Source organism: Carya illinoinensis, chromosome 14 (genome assembly GCF_018687715.1).
Source record: "Carya illinoinensis cultivar Pawnee chromosome 14, C.illinoinensisPawnee_v1, whole genome shotgun sequence".
NCBI lineage: Eukaryota > Viridiplantae > Streptophyta > Magnoliopsida > Fagales > Juglandaceae > Carya > Carya illinoinensis.
Window position 1 is genome coordinate 29,295,612 of NC_056765.1, and position 20,860 is coordinate 29,316,471.

The 20,860-nt window shown below is 32.6% G+C and overlaps 1 protein-coding gene across 4 annotated transcripts; it reads left to right on the forward strand.

Annotated features, from left to right (window-relative positions):
• Positions 1 to 452: 452 nt before the first annotated feature.
• On the forward strand, positions 453 to 19,878 carry LOC122295159 (mitochondrial fission 1 protein A-like). Of its 4 annotated transcripts, none has more exons than XM_043104230.1 (5): positions 453 to 648; positions 842 to 980; positions 1,176 to 1,297; positions 1,486 to 1,546; positions 1,645 to 2,020. In XM_043104230.1, exons 1-5 carry the CDS (start codon positions 535 to 537, stop codon positions 1,791 to 1,793), a joined length of 585 nt encoding a protein of 194 aa, XP_042960164.1. In that variant the 5' UTR covers positions 453 to 534; the 3' UTR covers positions 1,794 to 2,020. The 4 variants fall into 4 exon arrangements, with proteins under 4 accessions (XP_042960164.1, XP_042960165.1, XP_042960166.1 ...); XM_043104231.1 differs by lacking the exons at positions 842 to 980; positions 1,176 to 1,297; positions 1,486 to 1,546; positions 1,645 to 2,020 and adding exons at positions 18,726 to 18,864; positions 19,058 to 19,179; positions 19,368 to 19,431; positions 19,530 to 19,878 and having other exon boundaries at positions 512 to 648; XM_043104232.1 differs by lacking the exons at positions 453 to 648; positions 842 to 980; positions 1,176 to 1,297; positions 1,486 to 1,546; positions 1,645 to 2,020 and adding exons at positions 18,372 to 18,532; positions 18,726 to 18,864; positions 19,058 to 19,179; positions 19,368 to 19,431; positions 19,530 to 19,878.
• Positions 19,879 to 20,860: the final 982 nt, after the last annotated feature.

A 20,860-nucleotide genomic window follows, 5' to 3' on the forward strand; every position in this document is an offset into this window, starting at 1 on the left:
AAATAAAATACTTTTAACTTTCCAAACAATGCGTTAGAATAAAGATAACTTTTTAATTGCAAATGACTAACCTTTTGACTATAAAATATAAAAGGCAAAACTGTTCTACCCCAAGCTAAGCAAATAAGCAACTGAATAATTGAATCAAAAAATTAGGAAAAGCAATGCCATCTCCGATTGAGGCCCACAAAAAAATTATATAATATTATTAAGTAGCACTTTCTTCGTCACAAAGTACAAATATAACAAATGGAGCAGGACCGGACAACGGATGGGATCCCTATCTTTTTTCACATTAAAAAAATAAATAATAATAATAATAATTAAAAGAAAAAAAAGAAAAAAAAAAAAAAAAAAAAAAAAAAAAGAGATTGATCTGGTCCCTTGGCCCTCAAGTAATTGAATTTTTTATTCGGGTCCTCAGGAAAAAGAAAAAAATCGATTCGAGTCCATCGCTGTGTCTATTTATCTCCCTTCGCTTACGCGCGTTATACTCTATCCTCCTCCTGCAGTGTTGTAGTTTTCAAAGCTGAAATGGAAGCTAATTTCTTCGACTCCGACGTCCCTAGTCCCTGGGGCGACAACGACTTCGTCGTTGTCTATAGGGGCGGCGACGACATGCCCTGGTGCGACAACGACTTCGTCATTGTAAGCTCTATCTTTTGGTGCATCGTATGATAGTATTAAGAACTGCTCAACATTTTGATGCATAATTCAGCCCTTCCTTTGGATTGTATCATGTGCAGTGTTCAACTTTTAGCAGTCATATTGACTCACTTACATGATTGTATTTTGGTTGGGCCCTTTCCTATGTTTGTCTTCTGAACTCGTGAATCTGCAGAGCTGTGAGAGAGCGGTTGCTGAGGCTAAAGAAGGTTCCTCCGATGATTTTTTGCAAGAATGTATCCTGCGTTTATTATGGGCTCTTGTTCACTCTAGACGACTTAAAGATCTACACCGTGGGATAGCAATTCTTGAAGGTGGACATATACATAGAACCATGCTCCTCTATATCTGTCTCTTTGTGTGTGGGTTGATGTGTCCCTCTCCTTCTTTTGAGCCTCTTAGCCAAGAAATACAACTTGCCTGAATGGCCTTGAATATTTGATGTTAGAGTTTCTGCTGTGTGCTGAACTTAGTTTGTTTGATAACTTCTGCAAAACTTGTCTTGGCAGCTTCTTTGGCCCGTACCAACAGCTCTCTGCCAAAAAGAGACCGGCTTTATCTTCTCGCTGTTGGGTATTTCAGAACTGTTGACTTCATGATGAGTCGGTACTTCGTGGATGAATGTTTAATGGTCTGATCACTGCTCTCCTGATATGATCTTCCAACTGGCAAACCTATGCTAATGGCCATTTGCTTCGTTTACCTTGAGTTATTTCATCTTCAATGCATGACAACTTCAAATCTAAGATTGTCAAAATGTCTCCTGATTTACCAATAGAATAACTCCTGAACTTGGTTGTTGCATGTTTCTTTTGGTAGATTGCACCCGATTGGAGACAGGCGCAGGCCCTTAAGAAAGAAGTTGAAGATCGGATCAAATGTAACAATCAATCTTACTTTCCTCTTTTCCATTACTATTTTGACTTGGAGCATAACAAAATGCTAACTTGCTTGCCCCCGTGTATGGTGTGAAATTAGATCTTCAAAGTTACACTGGCATAGGCACTGTTGCAGCTGGCATTGCTGCAGCTGCATGGCATTGTTGTAGCTGGTGTCGCTGTTGTCGCAGTGGTTGCTGGTTGGATTGCTGCAGCACTGACCAGGAAGAAGTGATCAATTTTATTTGAGTTCACCTCGTTGCTATAAGTTTATATGAACATGTTTAATCCTCCAATCCTGCTACCTGGCTATCATGTTTTATTTATAAGTTGAAAAATTGAAAAGGTCTTTATTAAAAAATTTTACCAGAGAGATGTAGAAACTGCACAAGTCTTTACCTTACTTGGTTTGTTATACAATATGTTGATGTACATGGAAGATGTAATGTTATGGGTAAGCCGGTTTAATTTGTTCATGAATGAATATTTTTGAAAGAGCTTTCAATTGTACTGTGGATTTCCTCCCCCTTCATGCTCTCCTCCTATTCATAATCAAAGAATTCCATAAAACGGTATCAAAGAAAGCCAAGCCTTCTCACTCCTAGGACTTGAATTTAGAATTGTTTATTTTCATTTTGATAAGAGAAACTCTATTTGCAGTCTCCAATTATGGCTCTTCATTAAATTAGAAAATGTATTATTTTATGATGGATATTTTTATAATTTTAAAAAATTTTAAAGATAAAATTGTCTAGACGTACATTACAGTCTCTAAATAAGGACTATACGTAACATTACTCACTAACTCTATAAACATTAGGAAGCTAGTCTTCTTGAACAACTAAAATACAAAATGTCAACTTTATTAAGCACAATCTCGCTAGATATTTAGGATAATACGCTAAGAATGATGCCACTAGAAGTATTTTCACTCTAAATTATTTCCCTTTTCGAATATTGTTAGATATAGTTTCAGAATAATGCTACTTTGTCCCTCTATTTTATCCTCTCATTTTGATCGCTTATGCATTTACTTTTTTTTTTTTAATTTTTTCTTTTACTTATTAATTAAAGAAGTGATTATTAGTGTATTGATATTTTTTAAATATTTTTTTAAAAATATTTAAAAATGTTAAAAACTAATGAATAAGAAAAATGAAAAAAAAAAAAAAAAATTGGCCTAGAGCGCACACCTAGCGGTCACTACTAGGTAGCATCCTAGTATCATATAGTTTTAAAATATGTAAGTCTTGTACAATTATCTTGAAAAAAGTAAATTCCAAAATAAAATAAAAAATTGATTTTTCATATAGGCTCTAGATTTCTCATACTTAAAAAACAAAAAAAAAAAAAAGAGGATACGAAACTTATATATAGTCTATAATTATATAATTAAATCATTTTTCTTCTCTATTTCCTTTCTAATATACATATGACGTGTAACACTCAATGCCGAAAAAGTGGGATGAATACATTGTGCATCCTCAATTTACAACCAATGTTACTATTTGTATCCCAAATTCTTTTAAAATCACATATTACGCTCTTCAATTATAAAAAAAAATATTATAGAATGCATCTTCTGATCATATTCCAACTATTAAAAATTTTAAGTGGTACAATTTATGAGTTTTTAATTGCCAAATATAGAATTGAAAAATGATATTTATAGTCATGGAGTGTGCAAACATTGCGCAATCCTTGTAAAAGAGTGAGTAAATATAGAATTCACATGAAAAAAATTAATTTTTCAATAGTAAACTCTACCTTTTTTCAAAATGATTGTGCGATACTTATGTACTCCACGATTGCATTTAACGTTACTCTATAAAATATATCAATTTTAAAAATTTTGAATGCAAGACACTAATGTCCTAAAAATCTTAAGGTGAACAAAGGCCGCTTCGGAGTTGGTCTAGAGATTCTAGGATCGATCCCCGTGAAATCAGCCCTAGTACATACTATTTTGTATTTTCCATCATGTTTGAGTGTTCAGCTGTACCCTGGTACGGGCAATTCCAATGTAAGAGACAAGGAGTTTTATCCACCAAAGCCAAGTTTCCCATTCCCACCTTACTCCCCTAGCGTTGAAGCGTGAAGCAAAATTGTACTTGAGGGATATTCCCCACCAGGCCCATGCTAGTTAAGCTTGGGCAAAACAATGAGCCCATGTCAATCTAGGCCTTAACCTCTTGTGGCCCCCAAAACGCCAAAATGGTTCGGCCCTCTAGTTGCATCAGGTGAAGAAGAGTGTATTGCACGGGAAACCAGACAAATGGGATGCATCGATTTTGACTACCCCTATAACACCAAGCATTAAAGGGCCTATGCTGACAAGTGAATGAACAGAGGTGTGAACTACCCTCCATTCTCTGAGCCAGGACGCCCTCTGGGAGCCACGCTGCATTAAAAGCCTTACCTCAGACACAACGTCGTATTAAATATCCAGATTAAGACAACTATGGATAGGACATTCAAGCCCTGACATAGGGTACATATATCCCCCTTGTAATCTCATATAAAAGCATATTAAATATAAAGAACTCTCTTTGAATTTAATTATTAATAAACTATGACTCCCTAAATAAGAAACTGACTTAAACATCAAATGTTCCTCGAACCACTTGAGCCCACCTTCGTCATCGTATTTGCAGGTGAAGTACTTGAAAAATTGAAAAGGTCTATAATAAAAAAAAACTTAGTAGCGAGATGTAGAAACTGCACAAGTCTTTGCCTGACTTGGTTTGTTGTACAAATATATTAATGTACATGGAAGATGTAATGTTATGGGTAAGTCGGTTTAACTTGTTCATGAATGAATATTTTTGAAAGAGCTCTCAATTGTACTGTGGATTTCCTCCTTGTTCATGCTCTCCTCCTATTCATAATCAAAGAGTCCCAAGAAACGGTTTCACAGAAAGCCAAGCCTTCTCACTCCTATGGTTTTAATTTGGAATTGTTTATTTTCATTTTGGTAAACCTAGTTTCCTTCCATTCAAATATATCATGAACTTTTAACTCTAAGCAACTTACAATTATCGAAACAAACTCTATAAATATTTGGAAGCTCGTCTTGAACAACTTAAATAAAAAATGTCACATTTATTAATTAGCACAATCTCGCTAGATAGGTCGCATAATCCTCTTAGAAATATGCCACTATAATTATTCCACTTTAAATTATTTCCCTTCTTGAATACTGTTAGATATAATTTTAGAGTGTATAAATTTGGTGTAATCATATTGAAAAAAGTGAATTCCACAATTAAAAAAAAAAAAAGATTTTTATATATATAGTTTCTAAATTTCTCTTACTTTAAAAAAAAAATTACACGAAACTTACATAATCTATAATTAGATAAGTTATTTTTCTTTTTTATTTCCTTTCTAATCTATTTAAATCAAAAAGTGACGTGAAACTGTCCATGCCAAAAAAGTGGGATGAACACTACATCCTGATCAATTTACAATCGATGTTACTATTTGTATCTCAAATTTTTTTAAAACTACATATTACACTCTTCAATTATTAAAAAAAAAATATATAACATACATCTTCTGTTCATATTCCAACTATTAAAAATTTAAGTGGTACAATTTAACAATTTTTTAATTTTCAAATATACAATAGAGAAATGATATCTGCAATCATAAAATGTGCAATTGCCGCATATTCTTTTTGAAAAAGAGTAAGTAGAAAACTCACATGAAAAAATTAAATTTATTAATAACAAGTCTTACTCTTTTTTCAAAATGATTTTATAGCATTTGCGCACTTACACAAGCACAAATGTCTTAAAAATCAATCGAGTAATGTTATATATAATCGTAGAATGCATAAGTGCCATGCAGTCATTTTGAAAAAGAGTAGGGTCTATTATTAAAAAATTAATTTCTTTTCATGTGAATCCTATATTTATTTACATTTTTTTAAAAATAATTATATGGTACTTGTATACTCACGATTACAATTATTATTTCTCAAATCTTAAGATGAAAGAAGGCCCCTTTGGAGCTGGTCCAGAGATTCTGGGATCGATCCCCATGAATTCAGCCCTAGTACCTAATATTTTGTATTTTCCATCATCAGCTCTTCTAGGTACAGGCAATTCTGTGTACTAATTGCGCACTGAAGATGACATGGCAGGGGCATATATGTAGTCGTCATAGAATGGAAAATACAAACCGAATAAGAAATAGAAAGAAAGAAAGCTGCAGTTTTCATTTTCCCTCCATCTCCCCTCTCCCAAATTTCACCCTATTTTCGCCATTTTCATCTCTGCTAAAGATTGACCGATCTACTCTGCGACCCACCTCCTACGGAAGCTTGACTCAAGATTTTTCCTTTATTCAGTCTCCGTCAATAGAGTTAACATAAGAAAGTAGAAAGAAGAATCAGAGGATGACAGAATCCCCATTTCAACCCAGATCCATCTTCTTGTTCGTCGCCTCCGAAGTTTCATCACCCATTTTTGCACTCCATTTTGTAGATCTCTCACTGCTCTCAACCTCTCTCGCATTTCTTCACCGTCTCTGATTGGTAAGTTCTTGTAAATCTTAAACATTTCTATCACAAATCTAGATTACACCTGAACTTTGCACCGCACTGAATTTTTGGTCTAGATTATAAAGTTTTTTATTTTTTATTTTCTTGGGTTCATTTGTTGACATTGTTGGTTCTACATTTTGTACATTGAAGTTGGTTATGGGATTTATACGTCGAATTTGGTTATGGTTGCATATGTGTCATTGTTGACATTGTGAATATCTGACAGATCTGTGATTGTGAATGAACTAATATGCTTGTCTTGAATGAATGTGCTTATATAATCTCTTGCTTTTTCACAGTTTTATTCAATATACTTGTCTTGAATGAATTTTTAAAAGTAGGTGAATGAACAGATTGTGCTTGTCTTGAATGAATGTGCTTGTCTAATCTATCAAATATTCACAGTTTCCATTCAACATGATTGTTCTGAATGAATGCTTAAAAGCACTGTCCATTCAGTAATATAAACATCAAATGTTCCTCGATCAACCTGAGCCCACCTTCATCATCGTGTTTGTAGGTGAAGTTGAAAAATTGAAAAGGTCTTTAATCAAAAAACTTACCAGCGAGATGTAGAAACCGCACAAGTCTTTGCTTGACTTGGTTTGTTGTACAAATATATTGTTGTACATGAAAGATGTAATGTTATGGGTAATTCGGTTTAACTTGTTCATGAATGAATATTTTTGAAAGAGCTCTCAATTGTACTGTGGATTTCCTCCCCCTTCATGCTCTCCTCCTATTCATAATCAAAGAATCCCATAAAACGGCTTCACAGAAAGCCAAGCCTTCTCACTCCTATGGCTTTAATTTGGAATTGTTTATTTTCATTTTGGTAAACCTAGTTTCCTTCTATTCAAATATATGATGAACTTATAACTCTAATCAACTTACAGTTACCGAAACAAACTCTATAAACATCTGGAAGCTCGTCTTGAACAACTTAAATACAAAATATCACCTTTATTAATCAGCACAATCTTGCTAGATAGGTCGCATAATCCTCTTGGAAATATGCCACTATAATTATTCCACTCTAAATTATTTCCCTTTTTGAATACTGTTAGATATAATTTTAGAGTTTATAAATTTGGTGCAATCATATTGAAAAAAGTGAATTCAACAATTAAAAAAAATGATTTTTTATATATATAGTTTCTAAATTTCTCTTATTTTTTTTAAAAAATACACAAAAATTACATAATCTATAATTATATAAGTTATTTTTCTTTTCGATTTCCTTTCTAATATTTAGACCAAAAAGTGAGGTGAAACTGTCCATGCCGAAAAAGTGGGATGAACATTGCATCCTGATCAATCTACAACCGATGTTACTATTTGTATCCCAAATTCTTTAAAACTACATATCACACTCTTCAATTATTTAAAAAAAAAAAAAATTTATGCATGCATCTTCTGTTCATAATCCAACTATTAAAAATTTTAGAAAGTCTGGGCTTAAACTGGTCTTTTTGCATACTCCACACACCGTGACATGGCCAACCCAGTCTGACCGCCATGTCACGGTTCCTCACTTAAGCCGAAAACCCATTCCCCTCCCCCCAACACGATTTCGTGCTTGAAACCCATTCTCATTTCCTCTCTTCCGAAACCAAATCCATTCTCCTCCTCCATTCCCGTTTCCTCTCTTCTGAAACCAGACCCATTCTCCTCCCCCTCCCCCCAACACGATTTCGTGCCTGAGACCCATTTCTGTTTCCTCTATTCCGAAACTAGACCTATTCTCCTCCTCCATTCCCATTTCCTATCTTCCGAAACCAGACCCATTCTCTTCCTTCATTCCTGTTTCCTCTCTTCCGAAACCAGACCCATTTCCGTTTCCTCTCTTTCGAAACCAGACCCATAGATTTAATGGACGAAGCTTCCATAATTTCCTTGTGGAACTGGGAAAAGAAAAAAGAATGGAATCTTCTTACAAATTTATACCGTTGTGCAAATGTTTTAAACTGTGAAGTTTATAGAGTGATTGTAAATGGAATAAGGAAGTTAGCTTTGCTGCTGAACTGCAATTTGGTTTTTTCATTCAACTATCACCACATCCATAAATACAAAGCCATAGTTGCAGAACCCAAAATGGGTTACCTCGCAGACGCCTTTAAACAAACACTAGGCAGAGAGCATATTTCGACATGAAGAAATACATTCAGCAAGTACCTTCTCCGGGAGCCCTTCTTTGCATAATACCTATTTGCAGAACCTTTCTCCGTGGGGGTTAACTTGGAGGGATGGAGGCGTGAAAACTGAAACTGAAAGTGAAACCCACTCTTGAGACGCGACACGGACGAGACAGGGGAAAGAGAAACTGAATCTAAAAGGAGAAAAAATAAATTTACTATACACGGAAAAAAAAAATTAAAAGCCCCGTGGTTGGTGTGTGGTGTGGGCGGAAGTCTAGGCTTAAGTGTAGAATTACTCTAAAAATTTAAGTGATACAATTTAGCAAAATTTTTAATTTTTAAATACATAATAGAGAAATGATATTTGCAATCATAAAATGTGCAATTGCCTTTTTGAAAAAGAGTAAGTACAAAACTCACATAAAAAAATTTAACTTATTAATAACAAGTCTTAGTGCATGTTTGGGATTGCGATAGGAAATATATCTTATAATTGTAGAACTTATAGCTTATAATTTAAATAATAAGTTCTATTATTAAAAATTTATTTACTGTTTGGTAACTATATGTTTAAAGCACTTTCAAACATATTACATTTATTTGGAAACAAATTAAAAAAATGCTTTTTGAGGTGGAAATGACGATTATTTGGATTTTTAAAACTTATGATCATATCTTTGAAAGTTTAAAAGTTATAATTATCTTAAAGTTGTATGAATATTTTCATCCATTGACAGTCTTTTCAAATTCGAATTACTTTTCGCATTATCTGGAAAAGCACGTTTGAGGAAAAGATCAAACATATTTTTTAGCTTATTTAAAATAAAAATTATTTTAATATGTAACACCCAAATGATATAATTTTGTCATTAAAGAGCTTTTAAGACTATTTAAGCACTATTTAAGACTCCTACTGCAACTCCAAACAGACCCTTACTTTTTTTTCAAAATAATTACATAACACTTGCGCACTTACACAAGCACAAATGTCTTAAAAATCAATCGAATAATGTTACATATAGTCGTAGAGTGCATAAGTGTTATGTAGTCATTTTTATAAAGAGTATGATCTATTATTAAAAAATTAATTTTTTTCATGTGAATCCTCTATTTATTTATATTTTTTTAAATAATTATACGGTATTTGTACACTCACGATTACAATTATTATTTTTCAAATCTTAAGGTGAACAAAGGCCTCTTTGGAGCTGGTCCAAAGATTTTGAGATCGATTCCCATGAATTCGGCCCTAGTACATAATATTTTGTATTTTCCATCATCAGCTATTCTAGGTATAGGCAATTCCATGTACCAATTGCCCACTGAAGATGACATGGCAAGGGCATATATGTAATCGTCATAGAACGGAAAATACAAACCGAATAAGGAGAAGAAAGAAAGAAAGCTGCAGTTTTCATCTTCCCTCTGTCTCACCTTCCCCAAATTCCACCGTATTTTCGCCATTTTCATCTCTGCTAAATATTGACCGATCTACTCCGCAGCCCATCTCTTAAGAAAGCATGACTCAAGAATTTTACTTTATCCTATCTCTGTCAATAGAGTTAACACAAGAAAGCAGAAGGAAGAGTCAGAGGATGATAGAATCCCCATTTCAACCCAGATCCATCTTCCCATTTGTCGCCTCCGAAGCTTCATCATCCATTTTTGCATTCCATTTTGTGGATCTCTCACTGCTCTCAGCCTCTCTCACGTTTCTTCACATCTCTCTCTCATTTTGTAGATTGAGTACTGTCCTCCACCACCCAACTCAGCCTATCTCAAATCCCGCTGCTCTCTTCGACAAACCATGTGAACTCTTTCGTTGTCGTCTCTGATTGGTAAGTTCTTGTAAATCTTAAACATTTCTATCACAAATCTAGATTACACCTGAACTTTGCACCGCACTGAATTTTTGATCTAGATTATAAAGTTTTTTTATTTTCTTGGGTTCATTTGTTGACATAGTTGGTTTTGCATTTTGTACATTGAAGTTGGTTATGGGTTTTGTACGTCGAATTTGGTTATGGTTGCATATGTGTCATTTGTTGACATTGTGAATATCTAACATATATGTGATTGTGAATAAACTAATATGCTTGTCTTGAATGAATGTGCTTATATAATCTCTTGCTTTTTGACAGTTTTATTCATTATGCTTGTCTTGAATGAATGCTTAAAAGTAGGTGAATGAATAGATTGTGCTTGTCTTGAATGAATGTGCTTGTCTAATCTATCAAATATTCACAGTTTCCATTCAACATGCTTGTCCTCAATGAATGCTTAGAAGTATGTTTCTCTACTAGGTTGTTGCATTCATACTTGATTTATTGTCCATATTGCAAAATGGATTTTTTTTGTAAGACTAGATTTATGGTAGAATGGGTTGTTGCATTCATTGGACTAGATTTTTTGCAACACTGGATTTTTTACAAGACTAGATTTTTTGTGTATGAATTGATGCAAAATGGGTCTTTGGAAATTCAATTGCATACTAATAGGTTTGACCATTTGAAGATAGAAGTTTACAAATGTTTTTTAATTAAATAATGCTAATTTCTTTATTTTCCAAATTTAATTGATATGAATAGGACATTCTCTCGCATGGTTCGGCATTAACTTGGCATAGGTGGGTGATTGTTGTGTTTGCAACAAGGTGAGATTGTTTACTATAGTTTTTTTCTTTAATTTTTTAATAAATCATTGTATTAGGACTTCTATGTTAACATGTTAGAAAATATTGCAGTAAAGTGAGCTTGTTTACTATAGATTTTTTTTTTTTTTAATAAATTATAAATCCTTGTATTAGTACTTCTATGTTAACATGTTGGAAAATATTGACCAGATTACAACTCGGTAAAGGAAAGGAAAGAGGTGTCTCTTGAGCGTGGAAATGCTTTGTGTAAGGCTTTTGAGATTTATATTAGATAACATAGTTTAACATGGTAGGGGACCATAGCTGTGTCTCTCATGCCCCAAGTATCCCATCAATATTGTCTCATTTTCAACTTTTTAGTATTGACTCTGTTTTACTTCGCATGATATTATTTAATGTTTTAACTCTTATTTTATGTTCTACCATGGTCATGGATGCAACTTGACTTGCATGGGACACAAATGGAACGCTTATTGTAGTTCCAGACTTGGTGTTACAGTCTCGTTGTTGAAGTACTTTGAGAAGCTTTGTTGTAATGCTTGAACTTTGTTAGTAAAGTGGTCCGGATTTGATATTGGGGACTTTGTTAAATTGTGTTTATTACTATTGGTGTTGTTTGGTTATTGAAGTTCTAGATTTGGTGTTATTAGGTATTTTTGTTGTTATTTTCTGTAAGATTTGGTGTATTTTTGTTATTATTGAAGTTCTAGATTTGTTATTATAGACTTTGTTATTGACGTTTGAGAGGTTGTGGTGACAAATATTTTGGTTATTGAAGTTACAGTGTTTGTGTTATTAGTGACTTTGGCACTAATGGATTTGGTCCTACTCAATTAGTTCCAAATTTGGTCTGCTCGATTACAATATATTTTCGTCAGTGACGTCTTTTAAGATTTATTTCAAAAGACTGAATCTAATGGTATGCATCTCATGTGTCCCTCCCATGTGTGTCCCCTTGTTGTGTTTTTAGTTGTAGCTCGTAGATCAGGTAATATGGGAACAAACAAAGTAATGAGAAATGCACAATATTTGCTTAGATAATGTCGAATAATTTCAATTGACCAAAATAAGGTTTATCCTTATCCCCGAACCCTTCATCTGACATCTATACATGAGAGTGAAACCAACATCAAATACCAACTAAAAAATAAAACACCAAAAACCATCAGTAAGAGGTATTGACATAGTGTACAAACACAATAGTTACCACACAATTTACAACACAAATTACATGACCCAAAAGTCCATTAGATTCCCAACAACATACTTACATAACCTAACAATTACTTTAGGTAATCTAGCCCGTTCATTACATAACATGTCAAGTTAAAAGAGTTTTTATTTTATTTTAGTTTTTATATTTTACAAAAGCAAACTAATAAATAGGGACCCACTTAGATTCTATCTAATAAGGTGAGATAACTATTTGTTGCTTCAGAAGCTTGACTTGATTATTTTGGAGGACCAACTGATCCCTCTTCTCAATCTCATCATTCTCTTGTGAACCACCGTCTCCCTATTCTTGATCACATCAATTCTCTTGTGGACCTAGCAATCAAATGACCAAAAGTAATAACTTGAAACAAAGCACAATGCTAGAATCCTGAAACATAATTTTTTAAAGAAATGAACGAATACATATATCAATAAAATTCAGAGAATAATTCTGGCAAATCTAACAATGATATCAAAATTGATATGGACTAGGAATTAAACCAAATTAAGTACAAAAAACAGCACTAAAAAAAAAACCCACCCGCGTCGCATTTCGGGCAAAGCTAGATCAATAGACAAGTAAGTTGCAAAGACTAAAGTATGTCTGATTATATCGAAAACGAAGCAAGTTAGGAGACTTTAATATGAATTGCCTAACATAAATAATGGGCACCTGCAAAATGGACAGTCGACGAATCAATAAAAGGATAAATTTCAAGAAGCCATGATATGCAGCTCATAGATTGAACCTTTATCCACCTCGCTAAACGCCAAATTAATATACTTTGAATATTTGTTTAAAAAAAATAGAGAGTGAAAGTAAATGTAAAGGTGTTCGAGAAAATTAGTTGAATAAAAAAAATGTAGCAAATTTTATTGAAACGCTCCTCCTATGATTGGGAGCCAGAAAAATAAGAGAAAACTTACCCAAGTTATAGTTTAGAATGGATATTTGATCATTGAAGGTAACATATTTGGGGAGAAATCATGAGAGAAAATTAGAGCTTTTGAAATGTAAAGCAGAGGCGACGAATCCAAGGGCAGGGTGAGAGAAAGAGAATTCAAGGGCGGGTTGAGAGGGAACCATTGTATCAATAAGGAAGGGGAACCTAGTGACGACAACGGGGAAGGGGAAGGGGAAGGCTTGTTGCTACAGGGGGAATGGAGCAGGCTAGTTTCAGCTAGGGTTAGGATTCAAAAGACTTAGAGAAGAGAAGACGGGACTTGGAGAAGACTTTGAGAAAGAGAAGCTGATTTTGCTATTTTTGCTTCTTTTCATTCCTCTCGCTCGGCTCAGTAGCCTTTCATTTTTATCTTCAATAAAACGTTTCATTTCATTTTCCACATCAGGATTCGGTGTGCGATTTGGTACATGAGTAGCTTGTAAGAAGAGTTTTCCAAATACTATTTCCACATAGAGTTTGTAAATAAAAGTTTTTATCGAATTGTAGTATTGTATTTTATTTTTAATTTTTTTTTAACTTAACGATGAAGGAATTGTTTTTAAATAAATTTGTGATTTTTGTATTTGAAAAAATATTTAAATACTTTGAAAAAATGCTAGAAAAAAAAGGTAAAATAAACGAGTCTCATCGGTGAGGATTCTCATCCTTTGTAGACATAGCATTGTCCATTCAGTAATATAAACAAAATTGCATAATAGAATATCTTTTATGAAATTTAAAGTTTCACCATATGAATTATGAAAATGCAAGAAATCAAACCTGGAATACCTAAGGGTGTGGACTGTTTAGCCTTTTATAGAATTCCAAACTCAAAAAGAACAAAATTAGGCCTAAGGACAATTACAAGTGTTTTTGTAGGATATGCTAAGGATTCAAAAGCATATGGACTTTTAGATTTGGATTCTAACATTATAGTAAAACCAAAAGATGTGGGATTTATTGAAGATAAATTCTATAATGATTCTAAAGTTGTATCAGATTCTACTCAAATACTAGAAACAGACATGAGTCCGAAAAGGAATTGTATAATTCATTAATTCCTAATACATTGCATGAGCCCAAGAGAAGTCAAAGAGTCAAAAAATAGAAAAACTTGGATCCAGATTTTGTATCATCTCAGGCTATTGTTTTCATTTTGGAAGGAAATAAAGATGATGTTTTAAATAAGATACTCATTCTATTAAATATAGAAGAAGATCCAAAAATAGTTAAAGCTATGACTTTTAGGAATGTTGCATTTTGGAAAGAGATAATAAATGATGAAATGGACTTAATATTTTCAAACAATACATGGATTTTAGTAGATTTGCCTCCTAGATGGAAACCTATTACTTGTAAATAGGTATATAGGAGAAAATACAATACAGATAGGTCTCTTCAAAATTTTAAGGCCAGATTAGCCGCCAAAGGTTTTAAAGAAAAAGAAAGCATAGACTATTTTGATACGTATGCCCTAGTGACTAAATTTACATCCATTAGAGTGCTTATGGTGCTGACTTAAAAAAATAACTTATTTGTACACCATATGGATGTTAAAACTGCTTTCCTAAATGGTGAACTGGATGAAGAGGTGTATATGGAACAACCAGAAGGATTTGTTATGTAAGGGCAAGAAAATAGAGTCTCCAAATTAATTAAGTCATTGTATGGATTAAAGTAAACACCAAAACAATGGTATGAGAAATTTGATTTGGTAATACTATCTCATGGATTTAGGCATAATAATGCTGATAAATATATTTATTTTAAATTTACGGATTGTTATGGTGTTATAATATTTGTTTATGTGAATGACTTGCTTATATTTGGAACAAATATGTAAAGGATATCTGAAACAAAAAAGTATTTATCTTCAAAGTTTTAAATGAAGGATCTTAATGAAGTTAACATTATTTTGGGTGTCAAAGTAGGGCTTATAGTAAAGTCTATAATGGAAAATCTAGACATATTAGCTAGAGACATGAATATGTCAAACAATTAATTAGTGATAGTATTATCACTATTGTATATGTGCGGTCAAGTAAAAACTTGGTGGATCCTTTCACAAAGGGACTCTCGAGAGATTTGGTGAATAGTACATAGTGGAATAAGTTTGAAAACTTTCTTTTAAAAAGTCACTTGTAATAGGAATTTAACCTTACTCTATTAATAAATAGTCAAAGGTTTAATGGGTAAGTTACAGTTATGTGGTTAGAATAATACTGAAATTTAATTTAATGTGAGAAACGCTTCCAGGATGGTCAGTGCTGGTTGTTATGCTAAATGTAGGATGAGTATTATACTCTTAGTAAAGTTTAATAGTTATATAAGTGTCTAAAATAACAGAGACACAAAATGAACTTTACCTATGTGAACATAAGAGGTGGAGACAACTTCTAGCAAAAGTTTAAGGTTTACTTTGGTAAATATTCACGAATGTCATGATGGAGCACGTGGATTAGTGTAAATAATTGGTGAGTTATCTCGTTAAAATTGGATGAAATCATGTGTGTGGCATTTTCATTCTTGGGCAATGCTACTCAATCTCCCCAATCTCGACACACCATATTTTTAAAAAATTTTAATATTTTTTTGAATTTATTCTTTTTAAATTAATTAAATTTCTATTCATTGTCCATATATTAAATTTTGATAAAAGATAAAAAGATAAAAACTAAAAACAAATGTGGTGTATGGATGTTGTGTAGCATTTGTCTTCCATTCTTAACGTATGCGTTTGGATATTGAGTTGAGATGAAAGTTAAAAGTTGAATAAAATATTATTAGAATATTAGTTTTTGATATTATTATTATTTTGAGATCTAAAAAAATTGAATTATTTATTATATTTTGTGTTGAAATTTGAAAAACTTGTAATGATCAGATGAGATGAGTTTGGGATCCAAACTGGCTAGGCCGCCATTGACTTTATTAGGAATTTGAAATACTTACACTAATTAAAGGTTTGAGTCAGGAGATAACATTCTTGCATGTATGAAGATATCAGTATTTGATTGAAAATTTAATATCACAATCTAAGTGGGGAATTGTTATATTTAATTCTATAGATTGTGATATTAAATATGTGAATTTATTAAATGTGGGTTATTATTTATTTTCCTGAAGCACCATCTCAAATAGGTGCATTGGTTCAATGGTAAACCGTAAATGTGTTCTTGTTTCAAACAAGGGCATGGGTTTAAATCACATGATTACACTTTAAAGCATTAATTTTAATAAGGCTTGGAGTAGCCCAAGGTATGTGTGGACCAAGCCCGAAGGGGCACAATGCTTGAGTTGAATAAACATGATGATTGTGCCAAATAGTCATGATGTTTGGGCCAAAGAGGCACAATGTGCAAATCACTTGAACGAGTACAATGCTTCAAAAATCAATTTAATTTGAAAAGGTATTTATGGGGAAAGGAGATGCCTAACCACAAGGCTAGGCATACCTTTTGGTCTCTAATTGAAAAATCATGAGCTTTCAATTAGAGAACCACAAGGAAATGAGTACTTGCCAGTTGAGAAGTTACAAGTTAAAAATAGTGATATTTCATATGATGTCACTTTATTCTCTATAAATAGAAGATGAGACCCACGAATTTTACATTCTATTTCTTCTATTTTTTTGAGTCACTTAAACAATTTTGTAGAGAAATTCTAAAAAAAAACAAAAAAACTTCAAAATTGCTATCTATGGTTGGGGACTTTGTTGTATCCTAGAAGTAAATTGTTTGTAATCCGATAGCAAACTCTTTTCGAGTGGGAGCAATTATCACTTTAAAGATAGGACTCTACACGTCTCAAAGTCAAATTTATTTTCCAGATTCTTGTATTCACACAATTGTTTTCAAAAATTGAGATGAGATAAGTTGAAATAAAAGTTAAAAGTTAAATAAAATATTATTAAAATATTATTTTTAATATTATTTTAGGATTTGAAAAAAGTTGAATTGCTTATTATATTCTGTATGAGAATTTGAAAAAGTTATAATGATTATATGAGATGAGATAAAAAGAGACACTCACTATCTAAACAGTGTATTAAAATAGTGATAAACTTTTTAATTGCAAATGACTCTCCTTTGACTATAAAATATAAAAGGCAAAAGCTGTTCTACCCCAAGCTAAGCATACAAGCAACTAAATAATTGAATCACAAAATCAGGAAAAGCAATGGTATCTCCCATTAGAGCTCCCCCAACCCTTTTATGCCATCTTTATCATCGCGATCGATGGGTATTGGATGGATCCTATTGACATGCATGCGGCACACTGGCATTGGGTTAATTATACTTCTCCGTTTGATTAATACAATTTTGTTAGTTGCATCCCTAAATTCTAATTGCTTTTTATTTTGCCACTTGGCTTCATCATGATTAATATTGATTTTAATTTCCTTTTATTGATGGAATTTTTTTCTATAATTTATACGATTTTTAATTTTCACGTTATAGAAAATATTATAAATATAAAAAAAAAACTTTTATTTTTAATTTGATGTATGGAGCATATTTAATACAGTATTTATATAATATAATATAATTTAAAAAGTAAATTTTAAAATTTTAATTTAATAAATTAAACAGTACTATTTAAATAATATAAATAATGTAATTTACCCACTGATTTGACTACAAAATAACTAGGCCCTTAAGTAAAGCGAAGTTATAAAGAAAAAAAAAATGTTTAGAATGTCTTTTATATTTTTTTTCTATTTATTTTACTTCAAAATTAAGGAATGGACAATGTTAGGGGTTTTGCTGGGAGAAAATTTTTCTTGTCATCCTCACAATTCACACACTATACTTATTTTAATTTTGTTTTCATTTTTTCTATAATAAATATATAGTGTGTAGATAATAAATAGAATAATTCAATTAGTTAAATAAGAATAAAATGAAATAAAAAATAAAAAAAATAAAAAATAATATTTTAATATATAAAGTATGCGGTGTGGGATGATGTGTAGCATTCCTCTTTATATATTTTTTAAAAAAATTATAATAGAACTTTGCTAGATGCAATCAGTAAATGCAAGCGGGATGCAAACGGCTGTACGGAATGAATTAAAAAAAATCATGGTTGTACGGAATGAAAAAAAAAAATGTTATAAAAATAATTTTTTTTTCCATATTAATTCATTTTTTTCAAAGTGACTGCATACCACTTGTATTTACCGACTGCAAAAATCATTTCTCTTTTTTAAAAATAAAAAATTGATCAGGGTCCCTTCGCCCTTAAGTAATTGATTCGAGTCATTTCTCTTTTTCAAAAATAAAAAATTGATCAGGGTCCCTTCGCCTTAAGTAATTGATTCGAGTCCATCGCTCTCTCTCTATTTATCTCCCTTCGCTTACGTTATACTCTATCCTCCTCCCTGCAGTGTTTTACTTTTCAAAGCTGAAAACTACAAAATGCCCGTCGGCGACGACTCCGTACCTAATGGCGACGACATACCCTGGTGCGACCACGACTTCGTCATTGTAAGCTCTATCTTTTGGTGCATCGTATGATAGAGTTAAGAACTGCTCAACATTTTGATGCATAATTCAGCCCTTCCTTTGGAATGTATCATGTACAGCGTTCAACTTTTAGCAGTCATATTGACTCACTTACATGATTGCATTTTGGTTGGGCCCTTTCCTATGTTTGTCTTCTGAACTCGTGAATCTGCAGAGCTGTGAGAGAGCGTTTGCTGAGGCTAAAGAAGGTTCCTCTGATGAGTTTTTGCAAGAATGTATCCTGCGTTTATTATCGGCTCTTGTTCACTCTAGACGACTTAAAGATGTCAAACGTGGGATAGCAATTCTTGAAGGTGGACATATATATAGAACCATGCTCCTCTATCTGTCTCTTTGTGTGTGGGTGCGTGTGTACCTCTCCTTCCTTTGAGCCTCTTAGCCAAGAAATACAACTTGCCTGAATGGCCTTGAATATTTGATGTTAGAGTTTCTGCTGCGTACTGAGCTTAGTTTGTTTGATAACTTCTGCAAAACTTGTCTTGGCAGCTTCTTTGGCCCGTACCAACAGCTCTCTGCCAAAAGGAGACAAGCTTTATCTTCTCGCTGTTGGGTGTTACAGAAGTGGTGACTACTCGAGAAGTAGGGAGCTTGTGGATGAATGTTTAGGGGTCTGATCACTGCTCTCCTGATATGATCTTCTAACTGGCAAACCTATGCTAATGCCCATTTGCTTCATTTACCTTGAGTTATTTCATCTTCAATGCATGACAACTTCAAATCTAAGATTGTCAAAACTTCTCCTGATTTACCAATTGAATAACTCCTGAACTTGGTTGTTGCATGTTTCTTTTGGTAGATTGCACCCGATTGGAGATCGGCGCAGATCCTTAAGAAAAAAGTTGAAGATCGGATCAAAAAAGGTAACAATCAATCTTACTTTCCTCTTCTCCATTACTATTTTGACTTGGAGCATAACAAAATGCTAACTTGCTTGCCCTCGTGTTGGGTGTGAATTTAGATCTTCAAGGTGACGACACTGTCATAGGCATTGTTGTAGCTGGCATTGCTGCAGCTGGTGTCGCACTGGTTGGTGGGATTGTTGCAGCACTGGCCAGGAGGAATTAATCCTCCAATCCTGCTACCAGCTTGCTATCATGTTTTATTTTAAGTTGAAAAATTGAAAAGGTCTTTATTCAAAAAACTTACCAGAGAGATGTAGAAACTGCACACAAGTCTTTACCTGACTTGGTTTGTTATACAATATGTTGATGTGCATGGAAGATGTAATGTTATGGATAAGTCGGTTTAATTTGTTCATGAATGAATATTTTTGAAAGAGCTATCAATTATATTGTGGATTTCCTCCCTCTTCATGCTCTCATCCTATTCATAATCAAAGAATCTCATAAAATGGTTTCAAAGAAAGACAAGCCTTCTCACTCCTAGGGCTCGAATTTGGAATTGTTTATTTTCATTTTGGTAAGAGAAATTCTATTTGCAGTCTCCAGTATTTGACCTTTTATTAAATGAAAAAAAATATCATTTTAAGAGAGATATTTTTAAAATTTTAAAAAATTTTAAAGATAAAATTACTTAAATTTACATTGCAATATTCATTTAGAGATTATACGTAGCATTGCTCACTAACTCTATAAACATTAGAAAGCTAGTTTCATGAACAACTAAAATACAAAATGTCAACTTTATTAAGCACAATCTCACTAGATAGGTTGGATAATACGCTAAGAATGATGCCACTAGAAGTATTTCCGCCCAAAATTATTTCCCTTTTCAAATATTGTTAAATATAATTTTAGAATAATGCTATTTTATCCCTCTATTTTATCCTTTCATTTTGACCGCTTATACATTTAATTTCTTTTTTAAAATTTTTTTTCTTTTACTTATTTATTAAGGAATTGATTATTAGTGTATTGGTGTTTTTTAATATTTTTTAAAAATATTTAAAAATGTTAAAATACTTTTAAAAAATATTAAAAAAAATGAAAAAGAAAAATTAAAAAATTAAAAAACGAAATTTGGTTTAGGGGCATGCCCAGCGATCACTATTAAGCGGCACCATAGCATCACATAATTTTAAAGTAAGCAAATCTTGCACAATTATCTTGAAAAAAGCAAATTCCAAAATAAAATAAAAAACATATAGGCTCTAGATTTCTCATAAAAGAGTATACAAAACTTATATAGTCTATAATTATATAAATCATTCTTCTTTTCTATTCCTTTCGAATCTACTTATGACGGGAAACTGTCAATACCAAAACGGTGGGATGAACACATTGTGCATCTTCAATTTACAACCGACTATTTGTATCCCAAATTCTTTTA

Coding starts and splice junctions, on each gene's coding strand:
- LOC122295159 (XM_043104230.1), top strand. CDS start 535: ATGGAAGCTAATTTCTTCGACTCCGACGTCCCTAGTCCCTGGGGCGAC. Junction 649..841: donor GCGACAACGACTTCGTCATT/GTAAGCTCTATC, acceptor GTGAATCTGCAG/AGCTGTGAGAGAGCGGTTGC. Junction 1,547..1,644: donor AGTTGAAGATCGGATCAAAT/GTAACAATCAAT, acceptor GTGTGAAATTAG/ATCTTCAAAGTTACACTGGC.